General features: G+C 36.8%; 1 protein-coding gene across 1 annotated transcript in view; it reads left to right on the top strand.

Annotated features, from left to right (window-relative positions):
- Nucleotides 1-3,356: 3,356 nt before the first annotated feature.
- Nucleotides 3,357-26,031, top strand: part of LOC139969034 (pre-mRNA-splicing factor RBM22-like) — a 23,110-nt gene continuing 435 nt past the window's right edge. Inside the window, exons 1-8 of the mRNA XM_071973739.1 lie at nt 3,357-3,512; nt 6,854-6,907; nt 14,739-14,901; nt 20,966-21,066; nt 23,181-23,353; nt 24,576-24,776; nt 25,164-25,408; nt 25,826-26,031. The exon at nt 25,826-26,031 is cut by the window's right edge and continues 435 nt beyond it. Of these exons, the coding sequence (XP_071829840.1) occupies nt 3,459-3,512; nt 6,854-6,907; nt 14,739-14,901; nt 20,966-21,066; nt 23,181-23,353; nt 24,576-24,776; nt 25,164-25,408; nt 25,826-26,031 (1,197 nt within the window). The 5' untranslated portion in view covers nt 3,357-3,458. The remainder of the gene's footprint in view (nt 3,513-6,853; nt 6,908-14,738; nt 14,902-20,965; nt 21,067-23,180; nt 23,354-24,575; nt 24,777-25,163; nt 25,409-25,825) is intronic.

Below are 26,031 nucleotides of genomic sequence, written 5' to 3'. Positions count from 1 at the left end.
CCCCATCAGAGTTCCGGGATGCATTTCTTTCCCTGTCTTCCATGCATTTTTAGCTCGGCTGAAAGCTTTCAGCTGAGCTATAGCGATCCTGCGAGGATGCCGAACTTCTGTCACTTTTTGCCACCGTGTTTGAATAACTGCCATTCGTCATTTTTTTATTCAATTTGGCTGAAATTTTGTCAGTGGTTTCTGTGAATTAAGTTTCAGACATGCGATCATATTTTGTAAATTTGAAGGTCATTTGGGGTCACGAGAGGTCATTTGCTGAAAACGTCAGAAATTCTACTCCTCTTAGAGCGATTGTCCAAATCCTGTTGAAATGTTGTGGAGTTAACGTTTGAATGGTGGTGAACCAAAGTTTTTAGGAAAAATATATTTGCCGTCATGTGAGGGCCCAAAACAGGGCCTTCTGTAGAGTTCCAGGGCCACGGATCATATGCAATGATCACGGAGTTTGTTTTTCAAATTTTTAGTATTCATAACCAGCATAACCAGCATTTTGGTGTGAGTAGCAAAATGTCTTCTATTGTAATTTCCCCGTCATTTTGGGAAATAAATGTCACCCGTTTGAGACTTGTTCAAGTCAAATAGTTATTGTTATTCAGACTTCCTATCTAATTCGATGTTAGTCTCTGTAAAAGGACTACCTGACAGATTTGCAATTTGAACTTTTCCACAGTTTGTGTGTAGAATATATCGACATGTGAGAATGACCTATATTGTTGGAGCCGTTTCCGAGTTCTGCTCTTTAACGTTTTCTCTGTGGTAATTCGATCGTAAACCATTAAGTTGCAGGTCGTTCTATTTTATAAGGGTGCAATTTTCGTGAGCAATTTGAAGTCAGCACAATTCAAACGTGATATCCACAACATTTTAGTAGATTTAGCAGAGGACTACTTTTTATACGTTTTCATTTTATTATTAAATAACGAAGTACATATACGGTTGGTTCTAATGGGCATAGTTTATTCCTAGTAATAACTTAGTACAACGACCTATTGCATAAAATAAGTTCGTGACAGTGTTTCCAGTTTGTGTAAAATTTCCCGGAATACGACAAAATGGGGTATTTTTTGGGTACTAACAAAGGCGGTGGGTAAACATCCTACAGTAATTAGGGCTAACAACAGTTGAAATCAAAAATATTCCCAATCAAAACAAAGTTCCCAAATGGAAGCTTAGCTGAGCTTCTGCAGCGTTGCCGCTATTGTTTTTTTTCTTCAAAAATGCTGCAGCGTTCGGGGAGTTTGGACCCAGACGCTGTCCTTCCAACCAATATCCAGGGCATCCCCCTCCCCACCCTCCCGCCCCAAGTCGGCTGCCATAAAGCAAACTTAAACATTCTAACTTACGTACAAACCTATTTGGATTAACGTTAGGCTGACATGTAAGCCTTGCCTTCAATGAAATTCGAATCTCTCGAACGTATTTCTGTTCGTAAGTTAACAAAAGTTACAAAAGAAAGTCTGAAAGCGTTGCAGCTTCCGGACTTGGGATACCTGCCACAGAAATTTAAATAAAAAATGTTTCTGACATCAAGTTCTGCTTCAAACTTGCTACGAGAAAACAAGAAATATCTGAAAAATCTAACAGCTTCCGGGGATTCGTAAGAGAGAACAAGGAATATCTGAGCTCGCTTGAGCTTCCGGAGACCCCACCAGGGCCCTGAGATATATTACAGTGAAATGTAAGTGTAATTCCTCTTTATGGCATGTATTTTGATCTCAAAATCGCTACAAAGGCAAACAGAACTATCTAAAACTGCTGCAGCTGCTGGGGACCATGCACTCAACCAATAACAACGTATAGTTTTCAACTTGTCATTATAACGCAAGTTGCTCCTTTTGTTATTTTTCGAAACGTTGTTCACTGCAAGCCGGTCTCGAAATCGATTAAACATCCGTTTTGAAAAGTGGTGCATGTACGACCCTATTTATATGACATTTATATTTTGTCGCAAATTTGGATTTCATGTAAAAATTAAAATATATCATAATTTAAACATAATTTAAAATATATCATTATTCACCGATGAAGCCGCGTGGAAAAGGGAGAAGGACGTGTTCCCTCGCCCCCTTAAGTTTCCTTTCATGTGCAGTTTATATACAGGTACGGGTAACGTCGACATTTCAATATCAAATGAAACGACCGTCGACATTTTAGAGGAATTTCGAGAAGGCCACTGTATGCATCTACAAACATATACTTATTCTGTGGACACAACCAGCCTGAGCCGAATATCGTGTGGTCAAATATGGAAGACATGTGAAGTTAAACTGGCAAGCAGAAAACGCTCTTTGCACGTTTTTGATTTCTTAGATATTGTCGACATGGTTGGGACATTCTTAGATTACTCTACGAAAGTAAGATATATTGACTGTCAAACATGATGGTCTGGGCCTCCCATTTCACACACACAGACACACACACACGCACCATGCACACTGAGTACTGCGCACGTACTCCGGGGACGAGAAGGGAAAGTCCCTTTCATCCCAGGCAAATCTTAGTAGTAGAAAACAATTTAGCAGTGAACCGGCTAAACAGTTATTCTTTTTATTGTTAACCCATGGCTGGTTAATTCTTTGGACAGTGAACCTCTTATAGCAAACCCGGAGTTAATTCCCCTCCATTCCTTCCCCATCAGAATCCCATCCGCTTCCCTGTCTCCTCTCCTCCCTTCCAGGTTCTGTCCCTTCCCTCCTACCCCTCCCTATCCCTCCCCTCCTTCTAGCTTATTTTTTGCGGGCGTCCATGGTTCAATCCAGTCAGAAATGTCACCGATCATTGCCTTTATTTGTGAATTAAGCCATGACATTTGCTAATTCCTCCGTACATACGAAAGAAACTGACAATGTTTTACTAGATGATGTTTTTTTCCTCGAGGACATTCGAAGGCAGCGCCGTTCCAGTTCACCTCCCCGTGGGTATATAACCCGACCTCTTTCCAGTTGATGCTCCTGCAAGAAAGAAAGAAATATATATAATGGACTTATATACCAAATAGATAGACATACAATCCATTTCTGTTGATATTCAGATTCATATCGGTTGATTGCTAGTATGGGGCCTCCCAGTTAATGATTTTCTGGCATTTTTTGGCCAGGCCATGATCTATATTTCGGCATGGATTATATACCCATGGAAGCCTCAGAATGCGCCAATTGATGCCTAAGCTTTTCATTTTACTTGGAGACGACCCCCTCCCCCCCCCCCCCGCCCCTCCAAAGCCTGAATAGAGGTAAAGGCCACCGCTGAGGTTCAAGGCATGCGCTGAAGAAATTTCTCTTATAGGACATCGATGACAAGGCAATTAATTTTCATCACTTCCTCTTGCAACAATGCAGCGATAGAACGATAACATGATTTAGTTTGGTACCACCGCCTAATTTCGAAATCCCGATTATAGTGAAGCTACCAAGTTGCGTAGCCTGCATGTTAGTACTTTCAATCAAACCATGGCAGTCAGCAAAGGCGCAAATACCTACAATCGACAAAATTGGGAAGATGCAGTGAGTATACATTTAATTTTTGTGCTACAATTGTTTCTGTTATTATAATTGTAAATATTTGTCTCATGTAAGTTTCTAGCATCGTGATTTGAAGAATTTGTGTGTGAATGTAAAGTACCAGTTACGCGATTAATCGTTCCACGCAACTGTAACTTGTACAGTAGGTATGTTGCTACAGTACATCTACAATAGCGGTTTGAATTTCGCATCCAAAGTTAACCATGGCCTATGAGTCACTGCAACTCACCGCCATGAAGAACAAAAATTACCAAGACATTCTTTCCAACACAATACTGTACTTTGCATTCTGTGGGAGATATCAACTATTCACTACAATACAATGACTAGAGTCGACTTTCCTAATTTGTTTGTTATATAGCCTACCCAGATGTGATTACAATATTGATATCCCCACTATGCATTCAATCTCGATGGTCTAAGCAGTCTCTTTTTGTTACTATTATGTAGTAAATAGTCATTTCGTGATGATGTACTTTCTTGCTAAAATTTTTGCAGACACGCAGAAATCAAGCAAATGATAAAATCAGACAAAAACATAGCTTGTCCCTCGTTGTTTATCCAAAACATTACTTGGATGTGTGAGCAGGCAGATGTGTTGACCGTTCCGTTCACAACTTTACGTTAAGTTATTTTACCCAATCCAGCACCTAGTCTAGCACCATTACGTAATGTAGGTCTCAGATGATGGAAGGACTGACTTGAACACTTTTCTCAAGTAACGTTTCTGCAGCAGAGCAAACTGTTCGTAGGACACATTCAATAAATACTCTCATGTCATTAATTGCTTCACTGGCAGTTGAAGCTTGTACTGTACTAAGTTTGGCAAAAGTAGTTCACTGAGTAGGCTACATTGGTTTCAAGATTACATGTTGAATTAAAACATTTGCTCACACATGTATGTGACTTGTTTTACACAATGTTGAACACAATGAACAGTCCAATTTTGGACCTAATTGCAAGAGAGCTCCAGTATAAGCTGTAAACTTTTCACAGCAGATGCTATGTCCTCAGAGCTTGCACGCTTATTGATTCCTTGCCGGAGGCAAAAGGAAGCTATGCGATGGTGATGGCGTTTTGTGTGTGGACGTGTCTGGTTGTGAGGCTAGCTTGTAAACACAGTAACTCAAAAAGTTAACTTTGGATGAGCTTCATACTTACTGTAGTATGTGGATCGGTTAAATAGACTACAAGAAGCCTATTGTTTTCTGTGAAGTTCACTGGTCAATCAGGGATCAACAGCTCTGGTCAAATTCTGAAAATATTGTGAACACGATAACTCAAAAAGTACATTTTTTTAAACTTCATACATGGTATGCAGATTCATCTTGTTGTGTACAAGACCCTATTGAAACAGGTGGAGGTCAAAAGGTCATTTGTCCCTGTACGTGTTTGCCAAATTTAAACTACAACCTTTCCAGCTTACTGCACCTAAAGTTCAGTGAAAATGACACCGTTATATGCAATTTTCATATCAATATTCATTATTTTTAGTGAGTTACAGTATATGTCATTAAAATTTTGAGCTGAATAAAATTGGACAGATTTATTAACAAGTTCATAGATTCTACAAACTTCAGTCAAAATTTACAAGCTCAACCCAACAGATCATGCGCCAATCAAATCTCTTTTTTTGTTTACGACCGTTAGGCCTACTGTACTGTAGGCTTACTTTTACTTTTGTGGCTAGCCTGTCTTAGGTCCCTGAGTATTGAGACTTTAAGTGAATTTCTAAAAATCTTGTAAAACATAACACAAGAAATGGATCTTCCTTGAACTTCATACTTAGTATCTAGATCCAGCTTCATGAGTACAAGAATCGTATCCAAAAGGGTAGACATCAGAGGTCACGTGAAGTCAACAGGCATCAAAGTTTGAATGCCTTTTAAACACAAAATTAAAGCTACAATTAATCTGTGAATTCTTCAGTGCTATAATTTTCTTTTGGTGAACATAGTTTGGTCAAATTCAGTTCAGTTTAGTTCTGTGAAGGTACTCTATACAGTAGGTCTTCAATGGAACATACCTGGCAACCAGGTAATGAAATCTGCTTCAGAATCCATACTCTTACTTTGAACATGCTGTTAAACCTGGGATTAGTTTACCCTCTCTGAGCTTCAAGGGGTCAACATGTTATCTCAAATGTGCACATTCTGGCTCAAGTGGTCAAAGGTTATGGTGAAAAATGTTGCCGTTTTCTCTAAAATATTTCACAGTATGTAGACAATGCCCTGTAACTCTCAACAATTATTAAAGGGATTGCTAGCTCAAAATTGGTAAAATGTGTCTATATATTTCACATAGGAAGACTGTTCTCTCTGGATATTGAAACATTTTGTTTAAAATTCTATATTGTAAAATGACATGGTTGATGCCCGCAAGGGATTGCTACAAATCTCTTGTGGTTCTCACTTAATTCTTGGACAAATTTAACTCACTTGCTCTACATTAGTCAGATAGTTATTTTGAATTTTGAGCAAATTGTATGGCGAGAAAGCACAAAGCCTAACTGGCATTCTGTTTCCAGTAACAAGTCATTGCCACTAGTACTGTGCATTAACAATTATATGGCTTGTTCTACTCCCCTTCTATTCTCTAACTAACATGTTATAGAATAAAACATAATTTGAGCTGTAAAAGAATTACTTACAGTAGGCTTGAAAACTTTGTATCCATGTTTGAAATGATCCATTTTTCAATGATGACAAAAAAAGTTGTAGAATACTTGTCATCAGCTCATGGTAATGCCATGGTAGTAAAACTCATTGCAAAGCTTGTCAAGTTTCATGAAACCACTTTGGAGCAATGTGACAGTGCCTTTTGTTGATTTTGTCCACGATTGGAGAGATCCACTTCCAAGATTCAATTGTTTTCCAAAGCTGGTTCACAGGACAGAGTGTTAGCGTGAGGACAAGAGTTGTACAGTAACTATACATTTTCTACAGTACGGCTGATTACATTCTGCCTCTCAAGCACATATTTATGTGGACGTACAGATACAGTACCCTTATAGGGTCTCTGTACGTTCCCATACTGTATGTATGGGCCTTTCTTATACCATCTGTGCAGTTCTTTGACATATATAGACATTTGTATACAGTGCTGATCATTTCTTTGTGGTAATTTGCATATATACAAGTACAGGTAAGTGCACACTACAGTGTGAGATGTTAGAATATTACTGAATAATATCAGTACATTTGTAGCTCATCCTTCTTTTTACCACTCAAAGTTATAAAGTCACTTTAAGTTGAATTAATTTTCCTTCATCGCTTTCAGATTTTAAGGTTAAGAATCAAACCTTTTCTTTCTCTCATTCACAGGAATTCCCAATTCTCTGTCAGACGTGTCTTGGTGATAATCCCTACATCAGAATGGTATTGTTACTATTGTATATATATATATCTCATATTTCATATTTATTCTTTAATATTCTCATTGTTCTAGAAGTTTATCTTCAAATTGTAATTGTTTCCATCCCATAGCCATGCAGCCTTGACTGCTCAAACTAGAGTTATGAAAATGCAGTACGATAATTTACTGTGAGCTTTGCATCCACTTTGTAAAGAACTTGTGCTTTGGTGTCATTATTTGATAGAAAGCAAGAAGGGACTCTTAATCATTCCTTCAGCAAGGGTTACAATTCATTTTTATACGGTTACGGTAGCTTATAATGTAGCTGCAATTAACGTTGAATCTGCCACAAGCTGGTCATTCTCAACTTACCTATAAAGGATGTTATTTATTTATGTACAGCTTTTTTTTTCCTTTCCCATAATTTTATTATGATTGTTAGTGTTTTCTTTGGGGGGGGGGGGAGGATTATATTAGCACATAGTCTATACTCTGTAATATTATTCCAGAAAATCACACCAGGTTATATGACTATTTCTCTCTAAGCATTACTAATGAATCAATCAAACACATTAAATTTGTGTGTCAAAAATGTTTCAACATTGTGCAAGCACGATGGTCAACTTTGATGTTGGTTGATTATGAATCGAACCAACTTGTGACTACTGTATATAAGTAGCTACATGTGCAGTAGGATAAACTGTACAATACACTTTCTTACACAGTAAAAGAAATGTCTTGAATTGACATCTGAAAGCCAACATAAGGGTTCTAGTTTTAATAAGTTACTTGTGTGATGGTCAACTTTGATGTTGTTTGGTTCTGAATCAAACCAACTTGTGACTACTGTATACGTAGCTATGTACAGTAGGATATACTGTACAGTACAGTCTTACACAGTAAAAGAAATGTCTTGAATTGACTTCTGAAAGCCAACATAAGGGTTCTAGTTTTAATAAATTACTTGTGTGATTTGATCCTAACCTCAATAGTACAATTAATATGTATGTACTGTACTATATGTGCTACTACATATTGAGGTATACTGTAATGCTTGACTGCTACAGGATGATGGGACAGTGGTCAACAACCCCAAACTTGAATTTAGATGCTAATTCAATAGGAAACATTCACCTATTGTTTGTAGCATAAGTAATCGAAGGTTATGAATTTAAAAAAGAAAATTGCAAAAATTGTGTGTTTCAGTTTAAAATGGTGATTTAAGTCAGAAACTAAAATGTTTTTGTGTGAGGGATGGAATTGGCTTAAAATGACTTAACTATAGAGTAGATTCGGGGATCAAGTTCCATTTTTATATTGATGTTCATTCCTTTAAGACATGAATTAAGAACATAATAAAAGATACAAAATGTTTTCTAAAAGTAGAAAAAAATATCCAAAATTTGGTCAAAATTCCATCCCTTGCTTTTTGAGACATAAAAGTTTAGTTTTCAGATGGTAAAATTTCTGTGGTATACATGAAACTCCAAAGTATCCACAAATTATACCCTTAACACCTACAACTTATATTAGAGCGAAATCAAAAAAACAGAGTGGTGGCCAGCATTGTGAAATATTTTGGAGGGACAGAATTTGCAGTGCGAGGGATGGAACTTCAAACAGCGGGTTCATGTGTCATTTTACCAAGGGGTTGCCAGGTGACCGCTCCAAACTTGGTTGTAACTTCACCCAATGGTTCCATCATACACAAAATGTAGTCACATAAACAATTATCTCTGTATTAACTAAAGTTGTCCAGATGTTACAGGCCTCCAAATGCTGTTGCACAACTTGCACATATACAGTATCTCAATAAAAATTGTGATTCTTCTCAATTTTGGACACTACTAACTTTTCAGTGCAATAAGTTACAAGCTCAGAACTATTTTGTTGGGTTATATTTTGCCAAACCTTCAGAGTTTAATGTCAAACCAGCAACAACTATCTCAGGTTTAAAGCTGAATTCACCTAAAAATAAAAATTTCACTTCAAAAATTCATTTTTGCAACTTTTCGAGACACTTACCTCAGAACCAGCAACTGAGTCTTTTCTGGCCATAGAGCTATTACCAAGATCAATGATGATGGGTAAATAAATTCACAACTAAATAAATTCACAATAAATTCATGGAACCACTAGACTTCAAAGTTGGTACCACAGATTCTTTTAGACGATGGTTCCTCCATCAGAAGGCTAAAACGTGGGCCCTTTGGGCAGAATTTGGATATAAAGCTTTGACCAAATGAAGATCCAGGCCTGTTTCTTATGCATGCACAATTAAGAAGATGCTAGTTGCAACTAGTTCTCCATAAGGTGTATACAAGTGAAAACATACTGTATATGGAATGGTTCAAAACTCCCTTTTGCCTTTAATGTAAATTACAAACATCTGTGTTAGTGTGATTTTCTTTTCTCTGAATTTGAGACATCGTAATTATTCATGTTTGCTTCAGATTGCTTATATTCAGTCAGGCATTAAACTTTTAACATCCTTTAAGAAGCATGTTATTGGCAACTAAACTAACTACTTTTGCCAAAATACAGTTTAAGTACTTTGTGAATTATGGGTCATTATGTACAGTATGCTAGCACAAGTTAGCATGTGCTTCAAGTTCTGTCCCTTGCACATACAGAGGTTTTTGCTGACCCAACATGGTTTTTTCATTTTGCTTGCTGCCAGATCTCTTGGGCATTTCTTTTGTAATTTTATCACTGGCTTTTACATGGAATTATTTGCAAAACTTACTTATTTTAGTAGCATCATTAATTTCAGAGATTAATTACGTCAAGGCATTTTTGCCTGATTTTGAAACATTTAAGATTACTGTACATTTCATCTCAGGCTACACAGTACATCTAAATGTTAATCACAACCTTGCAGTAACCACTGTACATGGTTCCAGACATTCTAAGTTGCTCTCAAGCATGCTGTACAGAAGCTAGTGAAGAGATAAATGGCAAACCATCATTAGCATGTTTAGAGAGATACTAATACACACTTGACTGAGCAGTTAGAGACTGTCCTGATCATGTGACAGTAATATCACTTGCCTACAAGTGACTGATAGATTCATTAAATGCCAGTTAAGTGTGGATTTTACAGTGGAGTTATCATCAGTCTAGACAGCTTGGATTGAAGTCTTGAAAAGAAAATTGTTGCTTGAAGGTGACATTTCCTACAATATACAGTACAAATCTTGCTTTGGATGATAGTGTTTAGCTGTGTAAGGGTGGTTTTACTATTTGGCACAATTGATTTCATTCATCTAAATACCTGTCTCCAATCTACTGTTGCATTTTCTTCATCCAGCCAAACATACAAACTGGTTTACACTTTAGCACTGCGCCCCCAATCCCTATGATGTCAACTGTACCCATCGAATTACGACCGACTATAGAAAATTAATTATTCTTTTCTCATAGAACTCATTGGAACATGTAAATTGTTTAACAATTGGTTTGGTTTACCATGTATATTTCAATGGTGTTTCCTACAAGTTGTGACGTTTCTTCATTATTGGTAAATTTGTCTTTGTGTACTTTTGAATCCAATTTACTGTAGCTACTGTACAATTCCATGCATGAAGATACTGATACTGAATATACAGTAGGATATGCATTAATTTCCATTCTTTGATATGACTCTTGATTGTATCTATGTCAGTAAATTGAGATAGTAATTGTTTGCAGACACACTTTATGTATTAGTAGGTTGGCATTTCTTGCAGTATTTGTTATGTACAGTACTGTACATATGGTTGACTGTCTTTATCTTCTTGAAAACAAGTTCCAGCTCAGTTGAATTTTTCCTTGACTCTAACAGTCAGTCTGGATTCAGTTATACTTTCCATGCTCGGCAGACATGACAGTACTAGAAATGATATCACTGTATAATGTACTGTACCTCCGGGTATAGAAGATCATGTGACATTTACAGCTGTCCTGTGACATTTATGAAAGTCATGTGATATTTAGGAAGAATCTTGTGGTTAACTGAATATAATATCTACAGGCAGAGAGATGAAATTTGTCATGTCTGTCAGCCGTTTGCAGCAGTGTACTAAAACATGCTAAGTATATTGTTTATATGTACATACTATATATATTGTACTAAAAGCAGGTTATTTACAAATATAATACAGTAGGTAACTGTTAGACTCTGCTTAGCACAATGTTTCTAAAGAAACCACTCCATAATGGAAGATGATTTTCTATAGGGAATTACCCGGAATGATCCATGCTATAAACCTACAGTAGATCTACAGTACTGTAGGTTTGTGTATGAAATGATCCTTCAGTAAAGCAAATAGGCAATACCAGTTAAAGAGCTTAACCAACTAATTGACCGAACAGATGTATTCATATTAGAAACAGGTGTTCACTGGAATTCACTGGCAATGTATGTCTCCATAGTACTTGTTACCATGACGATTCTTAATGTTTACAGTGTCTGGTTTGTTAGCTTACTTGGGCAAAGGATAAAGAGATACATTATGTAAAAAGTAAGTGACATCCAAACAACAACATGTACTGTGTGCATCTATCCTATAACAACCTACAGTAAAGCACCTATAGATGTATATATGCATTTCATTTACATTTGTAAAAACTTAAAAGAACTTTATTCGATCAATTTTAAGGAATGAATTTAACACAGTTAACTAAAATGTCGCAACATTTGAAAACACAGTTCACTTTTGTTACAATCGTTCTGGAGTTTCTGTGAAAACATACTGTTCAGCAAGTTTTGATTTCTTAATACCAGGCACAGTCCATGGGTACTTAATTTAAGTAATAACATTTTTAAGAGTTTTGAAAGTAGACCAAAAGAAAAGTGTTTGTTAATCTCATTCACCACAAAGTAGCATACATTTAATATTCTAGGTTGTATTGCAATCCGTTCTGACATTTAGTCATTGTCACATGGTCATTTGAATTTGTTGATTTCTTTATTTTCTCGCTATTTTGTTTTTTTATACATTACATAAATTTCACTCAAGTTATATTAACAACCACTCCCTACCTTGCATTATAACTCTTCTGGTTGTGATAATTTACTATATGCTACAAACATCACCTTGTAGTCGTTAACCTCTCACATGATATGGCACTGTACCTGTAGTACTACATTAGCTAGCAAATGTGCCCTGATACAGCGATCTACTTGTATTATAAAGAAGTGTTCTCACTTAGTATTTAATATTAATGGATGGCTCCAGTGTACTTTAAAGAGGCATATGCAGGGGACATGTATACACATATAAGGTTCTACTGTAGGCTCTAGCACTACTGTAGTGTTTCGGTGTAAGTGTATACCTCGACAAATACATTTTGAAGATCAGGTTTTCCATGGAGACATTTGTAACAAACAGTTATGTTAAGGAAGTACTGTATGGAACTTTTCTCGCAGTATGATACCAGTTGCTGCATTAGTTTACATCTTCTTCTAGCTTGACGCTAGCCTCAAGAAAGTTCAAGAAATGAGTTTTGTTACCGTACAGTACAGTACCTCAATAGCAGTTGCAGAAACTCATCAGCTACAGGATGTTGAGATATTTAGACTTTCAGAGCTCTGAAAATTCTGTCAAAATATTTTAGAAGTGGTTGTTGATGAAGTGTTGCATTCCAGTAAGATTAATTTATCATGTAATGATCATGTTGTTTGGTTGGCAGGCAGTTTGTGAATATTGTTTATAGTACAAAAGGCTAGAGCTAACTGCAGGAACTGTCTGCCCAGCAATAACTTCAGGAACTGTCTGCCCAACAATAACCTCAGGAACTGTCTGCCCAACAATAACTGCAGGAACTGTTTGCCCAACAATAACTTCAGGAACTGTCTGCCCAACAATAACTGCAGGTACTGTCTGCCCAACAATAACTTCAGGAACTGTCTGCCCAACAATAACTTTAGGAACTGTCTGTCCAACAATAACTTCAGGAAGTGTCTGCCCAACAATAACTTTGAACAGGAACAGCTGTCTATCCAACAATAACTTCAGGAACTGTCTATCCAACAATAACAGCAAGAACTGTCTATATTGTGATTGTTTGAAACAAGTCTGATTTTATGACAAGTCCATAGACTCTGTCAAACAGTACATACTGTATGCTTGAAAACAAACCAAGTTGTGATTGTTTGTTACAAGTCTGATTGAATGAAGTCCATAGACTCTGTCAAACAGTACTGTACGTACTGAATGCTTGAAAACAAACCAAGTTGTGATTGTTTGTTACATGTCTGATTTTATGATAAGTCCATAGACTATGTCAAGCAGTACATACCGAATGCTTGAAAACAAACCAAGTTGTGATTGTTTGTTACAAGTCTGATTTTATGATAAGTCCATAGACTCTGTCTCAAACAATACATGCTGTAAGCTTGAAAACAAACCAAGTTGTGATTGTTTGTTACAAGTCTGATTTTATGACAAGTCCATAGACTATGTCAAGCAGTACATACCGAATGCTTGAAAACAAACCAAGTTGTGATTGTCTGTTACAAGGACTTCTAATTGTACATTTTGATACAGGTCTGTGAATTTGGTTCATAAAATCCAGTGTCTCCAGAAGCCGCAGATGTATGTCACTGTTTGCCCTCTTGTTCAACTAGTAGTACTACCTGCTGTACAATGCCATAATTTTCTGCAAACTTGGTTCCCCTAATTCACTAAGGGTTGGAAATGTTCTTCCTGAGCAATTCAGATGCACAGGGGCATATCCTGTTTGATATTCGTCAGAGAATTCCCTATATTGCCGTGGCCAGAGGGGATACATCACAGATCAATACGCTGTCTCATTGTACTCATGATGGATTTCTTCTTGGACGAATGGTCGGAGAAGTTTTGTAACAACCATTCATTGATATTTTATGCGGTCGTGCCTATTAACTTTCCCTGCCAAGTGTTTTCTTTTGAGTGTGAAAGTCTTTCAATTACTTTTCGACTGGGTGAAGAGAGTATTTTTCTGTGAGAAGTTGTAAGATTTTTTCCCCGTAGATCAACTTTCTAACGTTTTCAGTTTTTTTTCTATCTAGATTCAGCTTTTTTGTTGTTTGGGCATAATTTTAATCCATTGTTGCATACATCTTTGTTATACTGTAACTCACAATGTGTAGAGTGTATTTCAAAACTATACGACATCAAACTATATTAAAACAAATGAAAATACTTAGAAAAGTTATTTAGAGGAATAAAAAGTTGAAGGTAACCTGGTGATTTTGACATACTGCAGGGGGGAATTAATCCAGTATGGCATAGCGAAACTCTATGCAAAATGGTTTAAAGATGTACATTATAGCAGTTTATGTACACAGGAATGATAGTATTTTAGATTATTACTCAAAAGCTTATAATGGCATACTGTACAGTATATTACACTTTGTCCATTGACTTGTACGGTATGAAAGGTACGATTGTGCCATTAGAAAGTAATCCTTAGTGTATATTCCTTTAGAAAACTTCTACAATGCATGAAAACCTTGAATTGTGCCTGCACTGTTGCCATATACAGTAGTTTCCCTATAGTATCATGCATACACTTAATAGTTGCCCTTTCCTCTACATCAGAGATTATCCAATACTGTACATTGGTAACTTACTGTACTTTATTTCTGAATGACATTTATATAATCTTACATTAAGTGCAAATTTCTAAATACAATAAAAAACAATATTTTTGAGAATTGATATATATGCACAGAATGACACTTGCAATTTATGAAACAAAATATAAAACCTTCATTCACTTTTAGAAGACGATATAAAATTTTCTCTGCTTTGACATTCAGACTTCACTTAAAATCCCTTTTCTTTTCTTTTCCTCTCACAAATTTCTTTGAAATTGTTCCTCCCACAGACTAAAGAAAAGTATGGCAGGGAGTGTAAAATTTGCCTGCGACCTTTCACAATATTCCGGTGGTGCCCAGGGGCAAGAATGCGCTTCAAGAAGACAGAAATTTGTCAGACGTGTAGCAAAATAAAAAATATTTGCCAGACGTGTCTGTTGGACCTAGAATATGGTGAGTAATGGGCGACGCTTTTTGTTATAAAAGCATCTTTTATATCCAACAGATACTGTGTGTGACACACAGTATACATATTTATGGTGTACAACTTCCAGACCTGATGCCGCTACGGATGTATGTAAGTGCCATATGTGTCCTTTAGTCACTCATGTCATATTAAGTAGACCACAGTATACATATTAATGGTGTACAACTTCCAGACCTGATGCTGCTACGGATGTATTTAAGTGCCATATGTGTCCTTTAGTCTCTCATGTCTTAATTAGTAGACCACTTTACTTGTTTCATCTCTTTCTTTTTTTTTCCTCAATAATAAAAAGAGTGAAAGTGCAAGGCTGTTATCGAGCTCTTAACTAGATGTTCTTAATTGGTATTTATGTAGCCTGGTACTGTTAACAGCAAGACATCCATACAGTAGGTACAGTGTTGGTTATGTGATGTAATCCACCATATATTTATGTCTGGACAGAGAAAGTTCAGCCAACAGTTTCTTGTTTTGTTGTTTATCTTCAAAACTCACAGGGAGTGATACTCTTCTCATATGTAAACAACACCTACTGTACTATGTTGGGCAAGAAGAAGTTCTATTTTCCAGTTCTATAGCAAAGACATAAAAATAAGTTATTCATTTGTGTAGTACTGACAGAGTTTAACTTAAGTTAGACAATTTAATAAGACAGATATCCTGTCATTGAAACTTGTAGATAAACCCTGAATATTGCTTTAAGACACTGCTCTCAAAGGCTACTTAATCTAAAATGTAAATTGCTTTTGATTGGTAAAGTGCACTTTTAATGAATCTTGCGTTAGAGTTCACCGTTCCTAGATCCTTCAAACCTGTCCCGTTCAAGAAGTACAGCTCACAGCATGTGAACTTCTCAAAAGGAGTCCTTGTCTTTATTGTGGAATATTTCACCTTTCAAAACATTTCTGAAGGTAACTGGACAGGGCATACAGTGCATTAACAACTTTGGCATTTGATTCATATTTATACTTGCCTCCTGTACTGTAGATCTATCAGGTTATCATGTCTGTCCTCTAAGCAAACGGTCATCCATTTATGTTATTCATTAATTTTAGACTTTAGTTTTTTTGGTGAAGCTCTTCAATAATCTGTTTACAGGATGCTTCTAGGAGTTTTGTCTGAAAACAGAAGGATTGCAATAAATATTACCATATTCTCTCTGACCCTTTTCTTGTGAAGTATACCCCTTGGTTTTCTACCCTCTGTGCTCCCTGTTGGGTTTTTTTTCTTTCTGGCCTGTTTATATTTTATGGTGGCTCCTGTATGGAAATTGTTTTTACCTTCTAGGCCTACGTGTTCAGAATGTGTAAATCAATTTTATGACAGGATTCCCTCTTTTTTAGGCTGTTCAGATATGGAGTTCTAACGAAGGAAAACATGATAAATATAAGTCCGACTTCTGCAGAGTCCTTTTGTAGATTGCGGGGGGCCCTGCAACGAAGGGCAAAGGCAAATGTTTTAATTGTGTTCTTTTCCTTAGAGAGATTGGGGTGTGTTTTAAATTGAGGGACAAAGTCAACTTTCACAGTTAATTTTCAAATTGTGGTATTTTTGGATTGCCCCTTGTGAATTTTTTATCGATTTTGAGTTCTTGAAAAAAAAATTGTGTTGAAAGATACGCAAACCTTGAGGCAGTAATAATCAATGATGGAAGGTAAGAACTTGAAATACCCAGAATTGAAATTGGTTATTCATTTTAATATCTTTAAAGCAGTTGAAGTATATACTGTACAACACTGTACTGTACTGTATATACTGTACATTCTGTACTGTACCTACTGTACTGTACATACAGTAAATACTGCACTGTACTCTACATACTGTGCTGTTCATATTGTACTGTATACTAAACTGTACTGTATATACTGTACTGTACATACTGTACTGTTCATACTGTACATAAATACTGTACTGTACATACTGTACAGTACATACTGTACTGTATAATATACTTTACTGTACTGTACATACTGTACTGTTCATACTGTACTGTACATACTGTACTGTATAATATATATACTTTACTGTACGGTACATACTGTACTGTTCATACTGTACTGTACATACTGTACTGTACATACTGTACTGTACATACTGTACTGTTTATACTGTACTGTACATACTGTACTGTTCATACTGTACTGTACATACTGTACTGTTCATACTGTACATACTGTACTGTATACTGTACTGTTCATACTGTACTGTTTATACTGTACTGTACATACTGTACTGTTCATACTGTACTGTACATACTGTACTGTTCATACTGTACATACTGTACTGTATACTGTACTGTTCATACTGTACTGTTTATACTGTACTGTACATACTGTACTGTTCATACTGTACTGTACATACTGTACTGTTCATACTGTACATACTGTACTGTACATACTGTACTGTACATACTGTACTGTTCATACTGTACTGTACATACTGTACTGTTCATACTGTACATACTGTACTGTATACTGTACTGTTCATACTGTACTGTTTATACTGTACTGTACATACTGTACTGTTCATACTGTACTGTACATACTGTACTGTTCATACTGTACATACTGTACTGTATACTGTACTGTTCATACTGTACTGTACATACTGTACTGTACATACTGTACTGTACATACTTTCACCCTTTAAGGAGAAATGTACTCATCATCTTGATCTAAAGGGATGGAGATGCTTCAGATGAATATAAAAATCACTCTTACACATACAGTTCAACACATATCTTGTTCAATGTGGGAGGTACAGTATCATGACTTGTAGGCTTATGAGGAACATGTCATTTTATCTGTCACGTGATGACATACAGTAGTGTCACTAGGAGGTGCAATCCCTTTAATACTTTACTTAGTAATAGTGTTAAGTTAACTTAAGGAAACTTAAGACTTATCTGTTCTTAAAGACATTTACTTCACTCTAAGCACCACTGCACATTGCTGTCATACTTAGACTTGATCAAGCCTTCAACCGTGTGTTCGGACTTCGGAGGAACATTAAATATTTGATATCTCACAGACAGAATACAAGTGTAGTTAACTGTTTGGATGAAGGTGTTCAACCTAGTAATCTTTATCACATAGACCAATGTTGATGGCTGGGTTTCTGTATCCATGTACAACTGGCTAATTTGAGGCACCCAAAGGAAATTTATAACCTAAAATGAAGTGGTATCCAGTTACAGTAAGGGTAAACATTACATGGTTGAGTCAGCAACAAAGAGTTACAACCCAATGCAAACTAGAGCTACTGTACTGTATAGAGCTACTGCATAGAGCTACTGTATAGAGCTACTGATAGAGCATCTAGTATTGTGTCCTTAAAGAAATTGAAAAGATCCATGTGCTGTAGTCCCTGCTCCCCACCAACAGTATGAAGTGTTTTATTATCTCACCCCACAGGTGTACAGTCAGCTGGTAACATTTCTGTCCTAATGCTTATTGCCAATTATGGATAGGCCTACTGTAGGTCCACAGTACATTACCTGCTTAGTGGTCATACTGTGCAAGTAGGTTTATTCTTGTAATTGTTTTTTTTTGTTTTTTGTTTTTGTTTTTTTAGACATGCAATACCTGTGCTCAAATTACAAGCATGGGTCGTCCAAACAAGCCTGCCACAAAGCTCTTCGGTTATGCCTTAACATACTTATAAGGTTAATTTAATCAGCCACTTGTGGTATTGGAATATAATTGATGTCGTTTAGTAATTATTGTATAAAGCTGGGGAGGGATGTTACGATCAAAGAACACACCTAAACTATGTGCAGTAAGATCTGCATCAAACATGTGTAATGCCAAGTGGAAAGTTTGGTGTCTCTTTCAATTATGGAAACATCATTGCAATTGTAAAGCTGATGTCCATAATAAACACCCACATAACCCTCAAGGCCTCCTTAGTTTATCATCCTTCTATACCCTCATTTTCCTGTCCAAATTTCTTGTCATAAAATTGACAAAAGAGTGGATTTTTTTTGTTACCTTTGGTCATATCAAGTACTGTGTTAACAATGTCTTTAGCTGTTACAAGAAGACTGTCTCCGTACACTAAAGTAGCCAATCACTGATTCCATAACCTGCAAATTATAGTGATATTGTACAGAACATTTTACTGCCAGTTGTAAAAATGTACTCAATTGAGAGTTTATGTTATCAGCTTTTTATAGGCAGAACTTGATTTTCTGGGGATGAGTGTCAAAAGTTACAGCAGATCAGATTATCAGAGAATACTTTTGGACAACTACAGGTTCTCAGCTTGTTTTATAGCCATTTTATTAGCTGTGAATATTTGCCATAAAACAAAGTCTACGACTTTTAAGGCCGGAAATGGGGTGAAGGTTAATGATGTTATCCAAACAAAGTTGAAACTAAGGAATGGATTTCCATGCCAAGACTTGGTACTAATAAAATGGATCAAAATAACAGAAATACATAGCTTTTGCTCAATGTCAAAAGTGTCTACAATAAGGATGATTTTCAGTTTTTGTATCTGCTCGTAAGTGACAGAATGTGCCATTAGGTAGGTTTGAAGCTATAACAGATCTTACAGTAATGAGGAATGTTGCTGGTTAGCCACTATTTCTCGTCCTGATTCCTTCCTCTCATTGTCAGAATTCCTCTGCTCCTTTCAGTCAAAGATGGATGATGCCTTAGGGGGGGGGGGGGGGAGGGGGTATATTTGATGCTGACATGTCCCTTCATTGACATCAGCAATTTGTCCATTACTGTCTAGTGTTACATACATGTTACAGGACATATATCAATATTACAGGATGTATGTTAAGTCTTCATTATGTAGAAGGGATATACAGAGATGTTTGTGCTTTATTAAATGATAACCATCTGTATATTTCTTCCATCTTTTGTTGCTAAATGTTTCTCCTCTATCAACTAGCACATTGCTATTCCTTTGTCATATAGAATTCTGTTCATTTGATTTTATCAACTAGCACATTGCTATTCTTTTGTGATATAGAATTCTGTTCATTTGAATTGGTTTGTGTGCTGTTGGCTAATGTTCTAATGATGTTGGGTAATTGATTCACAGAGAACTCCTTTTCCAATCTTGGGGAAAATTAAACATTTCTTGTAGTTTGATTCAGTGAGAACTGTGGACTTTCTCTACCTGATATTAAATCACCCTCTACATACAAACTTGAAATTCTTTAGGCTATATAACCTTATTAATGCAAACATTGTCTGAATTCTCCCTCCCCTTCCCCAACTCCAAACATCTATGTTAGATTTTAGGGATTTTTATGATTTGTCAGACAATGGAAGTCCAATGAATTAACACATTGTTAATATGAATGCCAGCAGTAATGGCATTATAGGGAAGGTTTAAGATACCTTGCTGTTTACCTCAGTGCATGTTGAGCTTCATCGGTGGTGCACGAAAAAAATTTTGTTGCAGACTCGTCAAAAACTCTAGAAGTATTTTTTTCCACCTCTCGAGACACATTCATCAAATTAAGTATTGATTCTCTACAGTATATATATATGGTAACATAGTATACAAATAATGAATGGTTATGAGTGCAATAGTGCAAATATTTCATGAGTTGAAAGATGGAATGTTCCATTCAACGAGGCGCAGCTGAGTTGAATGGAACAAATTACATCTTTCAACGAATCAAATATTTGCACGAATGGAAACCATTCATTCTTTGTTTTATACAACATGTTATATTAAAGATGGGTAAAATGCACTCATGCAACAGATTGTTTTGAACAGACAGGTTTCTCTGCTCTCTTACTGTACCATTGAAAAAAGTGCTACCAAAAAAGTATAACCCATGGTTCTATTTCATAGAGTGCAATAGAGCGGATTTTGCATGCAATCAATGAGCAATTGACCAATCAAATGACAAGAATACAATTAGGTGTTGTATAATATCAGATAATGTATAAAATGCTTATGAGTGTACATTTTAGTATTAATGATCATATATATACTGGCTGTATATATATTATGTAAATTACTTGTGTTTTAATCAATCCGGTTCATTATTTTGACTTCACACAGGATTGCCCGTACAGGTTAGAGACAACGCCCTCAAGATCAGAGACGAGATGCCCAAGTCCGACGTCAACAAGGAATATTACACACAGAATATGGAGAGAGATGTATGTATACCCCCCTCAAGTAATAGAAATTCAATTAGTGCAATGCTTAAATACAGACTATAGCATAACAGGATATGAAAGAAAAAACCCACTTTGTATACTGTATGCTAAATGTGTCATGTTGAACATCCTTCCACACTTATTCATACAGTATTTTGATCAACTAACTACTGGAAGGCTGAAATTATGTATAGTCTCGCTTCATGTATTGTCGCTATATTCTGGCTTCACATACCAAGATACAAACACAAATATGCTGTGCATATCAGGGTTTTTTTTGGATTTATTTTGGTCAAAACCTAGGAATTCTCAGTATATCTGATAAACACCGATTCATAGAAGCAAATAATTACTAGGGAAATGTGAACGGAATAAAATCATTTCCCGTAAGTGTAAATTATTGATCCAAAGTTCACAAAGATCTATGAGTGAAAAGTAAATTCTTGATACTATATATATATATATATATATAAATGGTAGATTTCTGTAAACAATGTTGAGAGGGAGACACTAGATATGAGTCACTGGCGCTTGTGCTTCAGTGAGTGATTATTCCTCTTGGCAATTTGTGCTTTTAGCTTAAAGAGCAAAACGGTAAAGACAGACTCCTTTCTTTTATGAATATTCATTTGGTTGCTCTTTACGTTGTTGGTATATGACCCTGTTTCACCTTTATATTTTGATGTGATGTGATGATAATATCTTGACTCTACCGCTCTGCATTGATTCTATGTTTTATGTTACTCTGTGGATCCTAATTTACTGTACTGGGCAGTTGAGAGTTCCTAACTACATTGATCAGTGAAAAAAGAGCATTGAAAAATAGTGATAGTTTGATGTGTTGTGCATATATATGTGACATCACATTAAATTGCACAGTGTACAGTACTCCCCAAAATCAAATTCTGACAGTAGTAAAACTTTCAAGATGTGAGTTAGACCAGTATGATTCTGTTTACTACCTCTTTCTTCTTAATCTTAGACTTTGTTATCCCTTCAGCCAAACGAAGACTTGAATTTACTTCACCCCTCACTTACCTGTCCCCTAATAACACCTACACTCTCGTTCTACTGATCACCTTCAGGTCAACCTCCCTCCTCATTCTACTGTCAAGATCTTTGTGCATCTTGGCCACTATATTGTGTTAATTTGATAGGTTGATAAAATACAAATGGCTCATACCTGGAAAAAAAGTGTTTTGTACCTCAAGGAAATACACACTTTGAAAATAGGGCCTTACTATGTGTCACTTAACAGTGATTAACAGAAAGGTTAGTTACTTAGTAAAACAGGTCTGTTGCTGTTAGATCTATGCCAAACCATCATATGTGCCTCTGGCATGCAATCTGAATCTGCAGTGAATCAAATGACAAGGAAATACATAATTGATGTTTCCTGTAATGACTGAAATATCTCTTAGAGCACTAGGTTGGGTAATATATAGATCACTGAGAAGGTTAGGTAATATATGGATCACTGAGAAGGTTGGGTAATAAATGGATCACTGAGAAGGTTGGGTAATATATGGATCACTGAGAAGGTTGGGTAGTAAATGAATCACTGAGAAGGTTGGGTAATATATGGATCACTGAGAAGGTTGGGTAATATATGGATCACTGAGAAGGTTGGGTAATATATGGATCACTGAGAAGGTTGGGTAATATATGGATCACTGAGAAGGTTGGGTATTATATGGATCGCTGAGAAGGTTGGGTAATATATGGATCACTGAGAAGGTTGGGTAATATATGGATCACTGAGAAGGTTGGGTAATATATGGATCACTGAGAAGGTTGGGTAATATATGGATCACTGAGAAGGTTGGGTAATATATGGATCACTGAGAAGGTTGGGTAATATATGGATCACTGAGAAGGTTGGGTAATATATGGATCGCTGAGAAGGTTGGGTAATATATGAATCACTGAGAAGGCTGGGTAATATGGATCGCTGAGAAGGTTGGATAATATGGCTTACTGAGAAGGTTGGGTAATATATGGATTTGTTTTGTATTGCATTGCTATTGTTTTTTGTTATTTATTTGGGGGGTATTAGAGCAAGCACCTGAGTACAGTAGGTAAATCCATTTCTATAATCCTGTTCTTGACTACAGATAGCCCTGACAGATGGCACACAGCCAGGAGGCACTGTAGGGAAGGCTCAGGCCCCTAGTGACCTGCTCCTCAAGTTGGCTCGCACCACACCTTACTACAAAAGAAACAGGCCCCACATCTGTTCCTTTTGGGTCAAAGGAGAGTGCAAAAGGGGAGAAGAATGCCCTTACAGGTGGGTCATTGAAACGGAATAGCTTCATTTTCTCTTTCTCCATCTCTTGCTGGTTTTAAAATGAGATTGAGTGATTTTTGGTTTTTAAATATTTATTTTGTGAGTAGTGACAATCAATGTCTCCTGGAGAAGTTATCATGTTTTTTTGTGTGGGGGGGGGGGGGGGAATATCAAGTTATTTCACTCCTCTCTTACCTGTCTTCAGTCTAATTATGTACTTCCCTCACACCTAATTGACTATCCGGTAACATTTTAGCACTCTGCCCCCAATCCAAATCTGAGACTCCGCCCACTCAATCCCCATCTGAGAATCTGCCCACTCAATCCCCATCTGAGACTCTGCCCATTCATTCCCCATCTGAGACTCCGCCCACTCATTCCCCATCTGAGACTCTGCCCACTCAATCCCCATATGAGACTCCGCCCACCCTATTCCCATCTGAGACTCGCCCCACTCAATCCCCATCTGAGACTGCCCACTCAATCCCCATCTGAGACTCTGCCCACTCAATCCCCATATGAGACTCCGCCCACTCAATCCCCATCTGAGACTCGCCCCACTCAATCCCCATCTGAGACTGCCCACTCAATCCCCATCTGAGACTGCCCACTCGATCCCCATCTGAGACTCCACCCACTCGATCCCCATCTGAGATTCTGCCCACTCGATCACACTCGAGTGATTTTGATATAAACTCTTGTATCATCCAATATGGAATGATGAGGGTAACGACAGTGAAAACCGAAAGTCACTTTGTTTTAAAGATGTTTTTTCGAAGGTCAGATTACTTATAAGCTTTCCTGAAGTGTCACAAATCAATTAGCTGAAGTGACATGCAGTGTGTATTTGACATGCTTCAAGGTGTCTTGTTTGTGATATATCCAGTATATCTTTAGCCCAGAGGACATTAATATTCAACTTTGTAAAAATCAAGTCATCCAAACAAGATAATTTAGAGAATGTTTGTGATGACAAAATCCATAAATTAAAGTTAAAATATGGACTATTGAATATATTTCAAAAGTCGTTCAGAGTCAGATATATGCTTTAGCCGATGAAAAGAACACAGCTGTGATATTTACAACGGGGAAAAACTAGCGTAGAAATATAACTGATGTATGCACCAAAACCTTTTGTAACTGTAATGATATTCAAGCTCCTTATAAATACTTTAAAGGTTAAAAATGTAAAAGGATTCGTCTGACTGTTTGTCGTCGTCAGGCACGAGAAACCGACAGATCCCGACGATCCTCTGGCGGATCAGAACATCAAGGACAGATTTTATGGGACCAGCGACCCTGTGGCGGACAAACTGATGAGAAGAGCTGAAGCGATGCCAAAACTGGAGCCACCGGAAGATAAGACTATCACCACTCTCTACGTCGGTGGACTTGGAGACAAGGTCAAGGAAATGGACTTGAAGTAAGTGCAAGTCTAATTTTGCATGTTAGAATCAGGGCTGAAAAGTGTGATTATATATCGGTTAGACTAACAGAGTAAAATCACAACTTTTTGGCGCAAGAAATTTAATTCTTATTATCTGAGGTAGGGAATACTGCTCTAAATAATTAAGTGCCTCTCTTACCACCTGTTGGTTCATTAAATTGCAGCAGAAAGCAAGTTTATCTCCATGGTTACTGTTGCTATACAAATTTCACCCGTTGGTTGGTTTATTGTTCATTTTGTATATTGTATATATTATTTATATATTATATATATATATTTGTATATATTATATATTGTATATTATTGTATACTACACTGCTCATGTACTATCATCTGTGTATCTTTTTGCTTTCTTTTCAACAGGAATCATTTTTACCAGTTTGGTGAGATTCGGTCTATAAGTGTCATCCCGAAGCAGCAGTGTGCTTTCGTCACCTTCGCGATTCGGGATGCTGCAGAAATGGCATCGGAGCAGTCATTCCAAAAGCTGATCATCAGAGGTCGAAGGTTAAATGTCAAATGGGGAAAATCGTTTGCCCAACAGGATGATAAGAAGAAGATTATGGAAGAGGGCCAATCATTCAACCCTGTACCAGGCTTACCAGCAGGTAAAAAAATGCCCTGAATGGATATTTTGAAAATTGTTATTAATTGAAGAGGTAAAGGGTGTTACACCTTGGTACGATTCCAATTATTCGAGCAGACTTGTCCCTTGGTTTTTGCTCATTTTTATACAATTTGTATTTAAAAGCTTCAGGGGTATGTTGAAAGAAGTGCTTGACAAACTTTAAAAGTTCTATAAAATTTTCAAGTTTTCACTGGAAATTAAAGGGCAATAACTTACAGGCAGCTGGTGACTTAACATATTGTAATGTCTGAGTGGTGGGGGATGCTTTGTCAATATAGTTTGAGCCAGAAATACTGTGAGAATCATCTGTGAGAATCTAAACTGCCTTTTGAGTGTATAAAAACTTAAATATTTCATTTTATTTTATTCACCTGTTTATTCTTTCCTTTCTTTGCAGCGTTGCCTCCACCCCCCTCAATGGGAAACAATTCTCAAGACTCCAATAACTTCTTCAATCTGGACCAACAGCCTCATCTGCCACAACTTCCTCCACGGCCACCCATGGGTCCACCTCCTCTGATGCATAACTTCCCCCCTAATCTACCTCCTCCACCTCCAGGTATGCATGGTATGCCCCCTCCATTGGGTGGCAGGCCTCCACCC

This window comes from Apostichopus japonicus, chromosome 6 (assembly GCF_037975245.1).
Source record: "Apostichopus japonicus isolate 1M-3 chromosome 6, ASM3797524v1, whole genome shotgun sequence".
In the NCBI taxonomy this organism is placed as follows: domain Eukaryota; kingdom Metazoa; phylum Echinodermata; class Holothuroidea; order Aspidochirotida; family Stichopodidae; genus Apostichopus; species Apostichopus japonicus.
The sequence above is the reverse complement of the archived record's forward strand: the minus strand, read 5'-3'. Positions and strand labels throughout refer to the sequence as shown.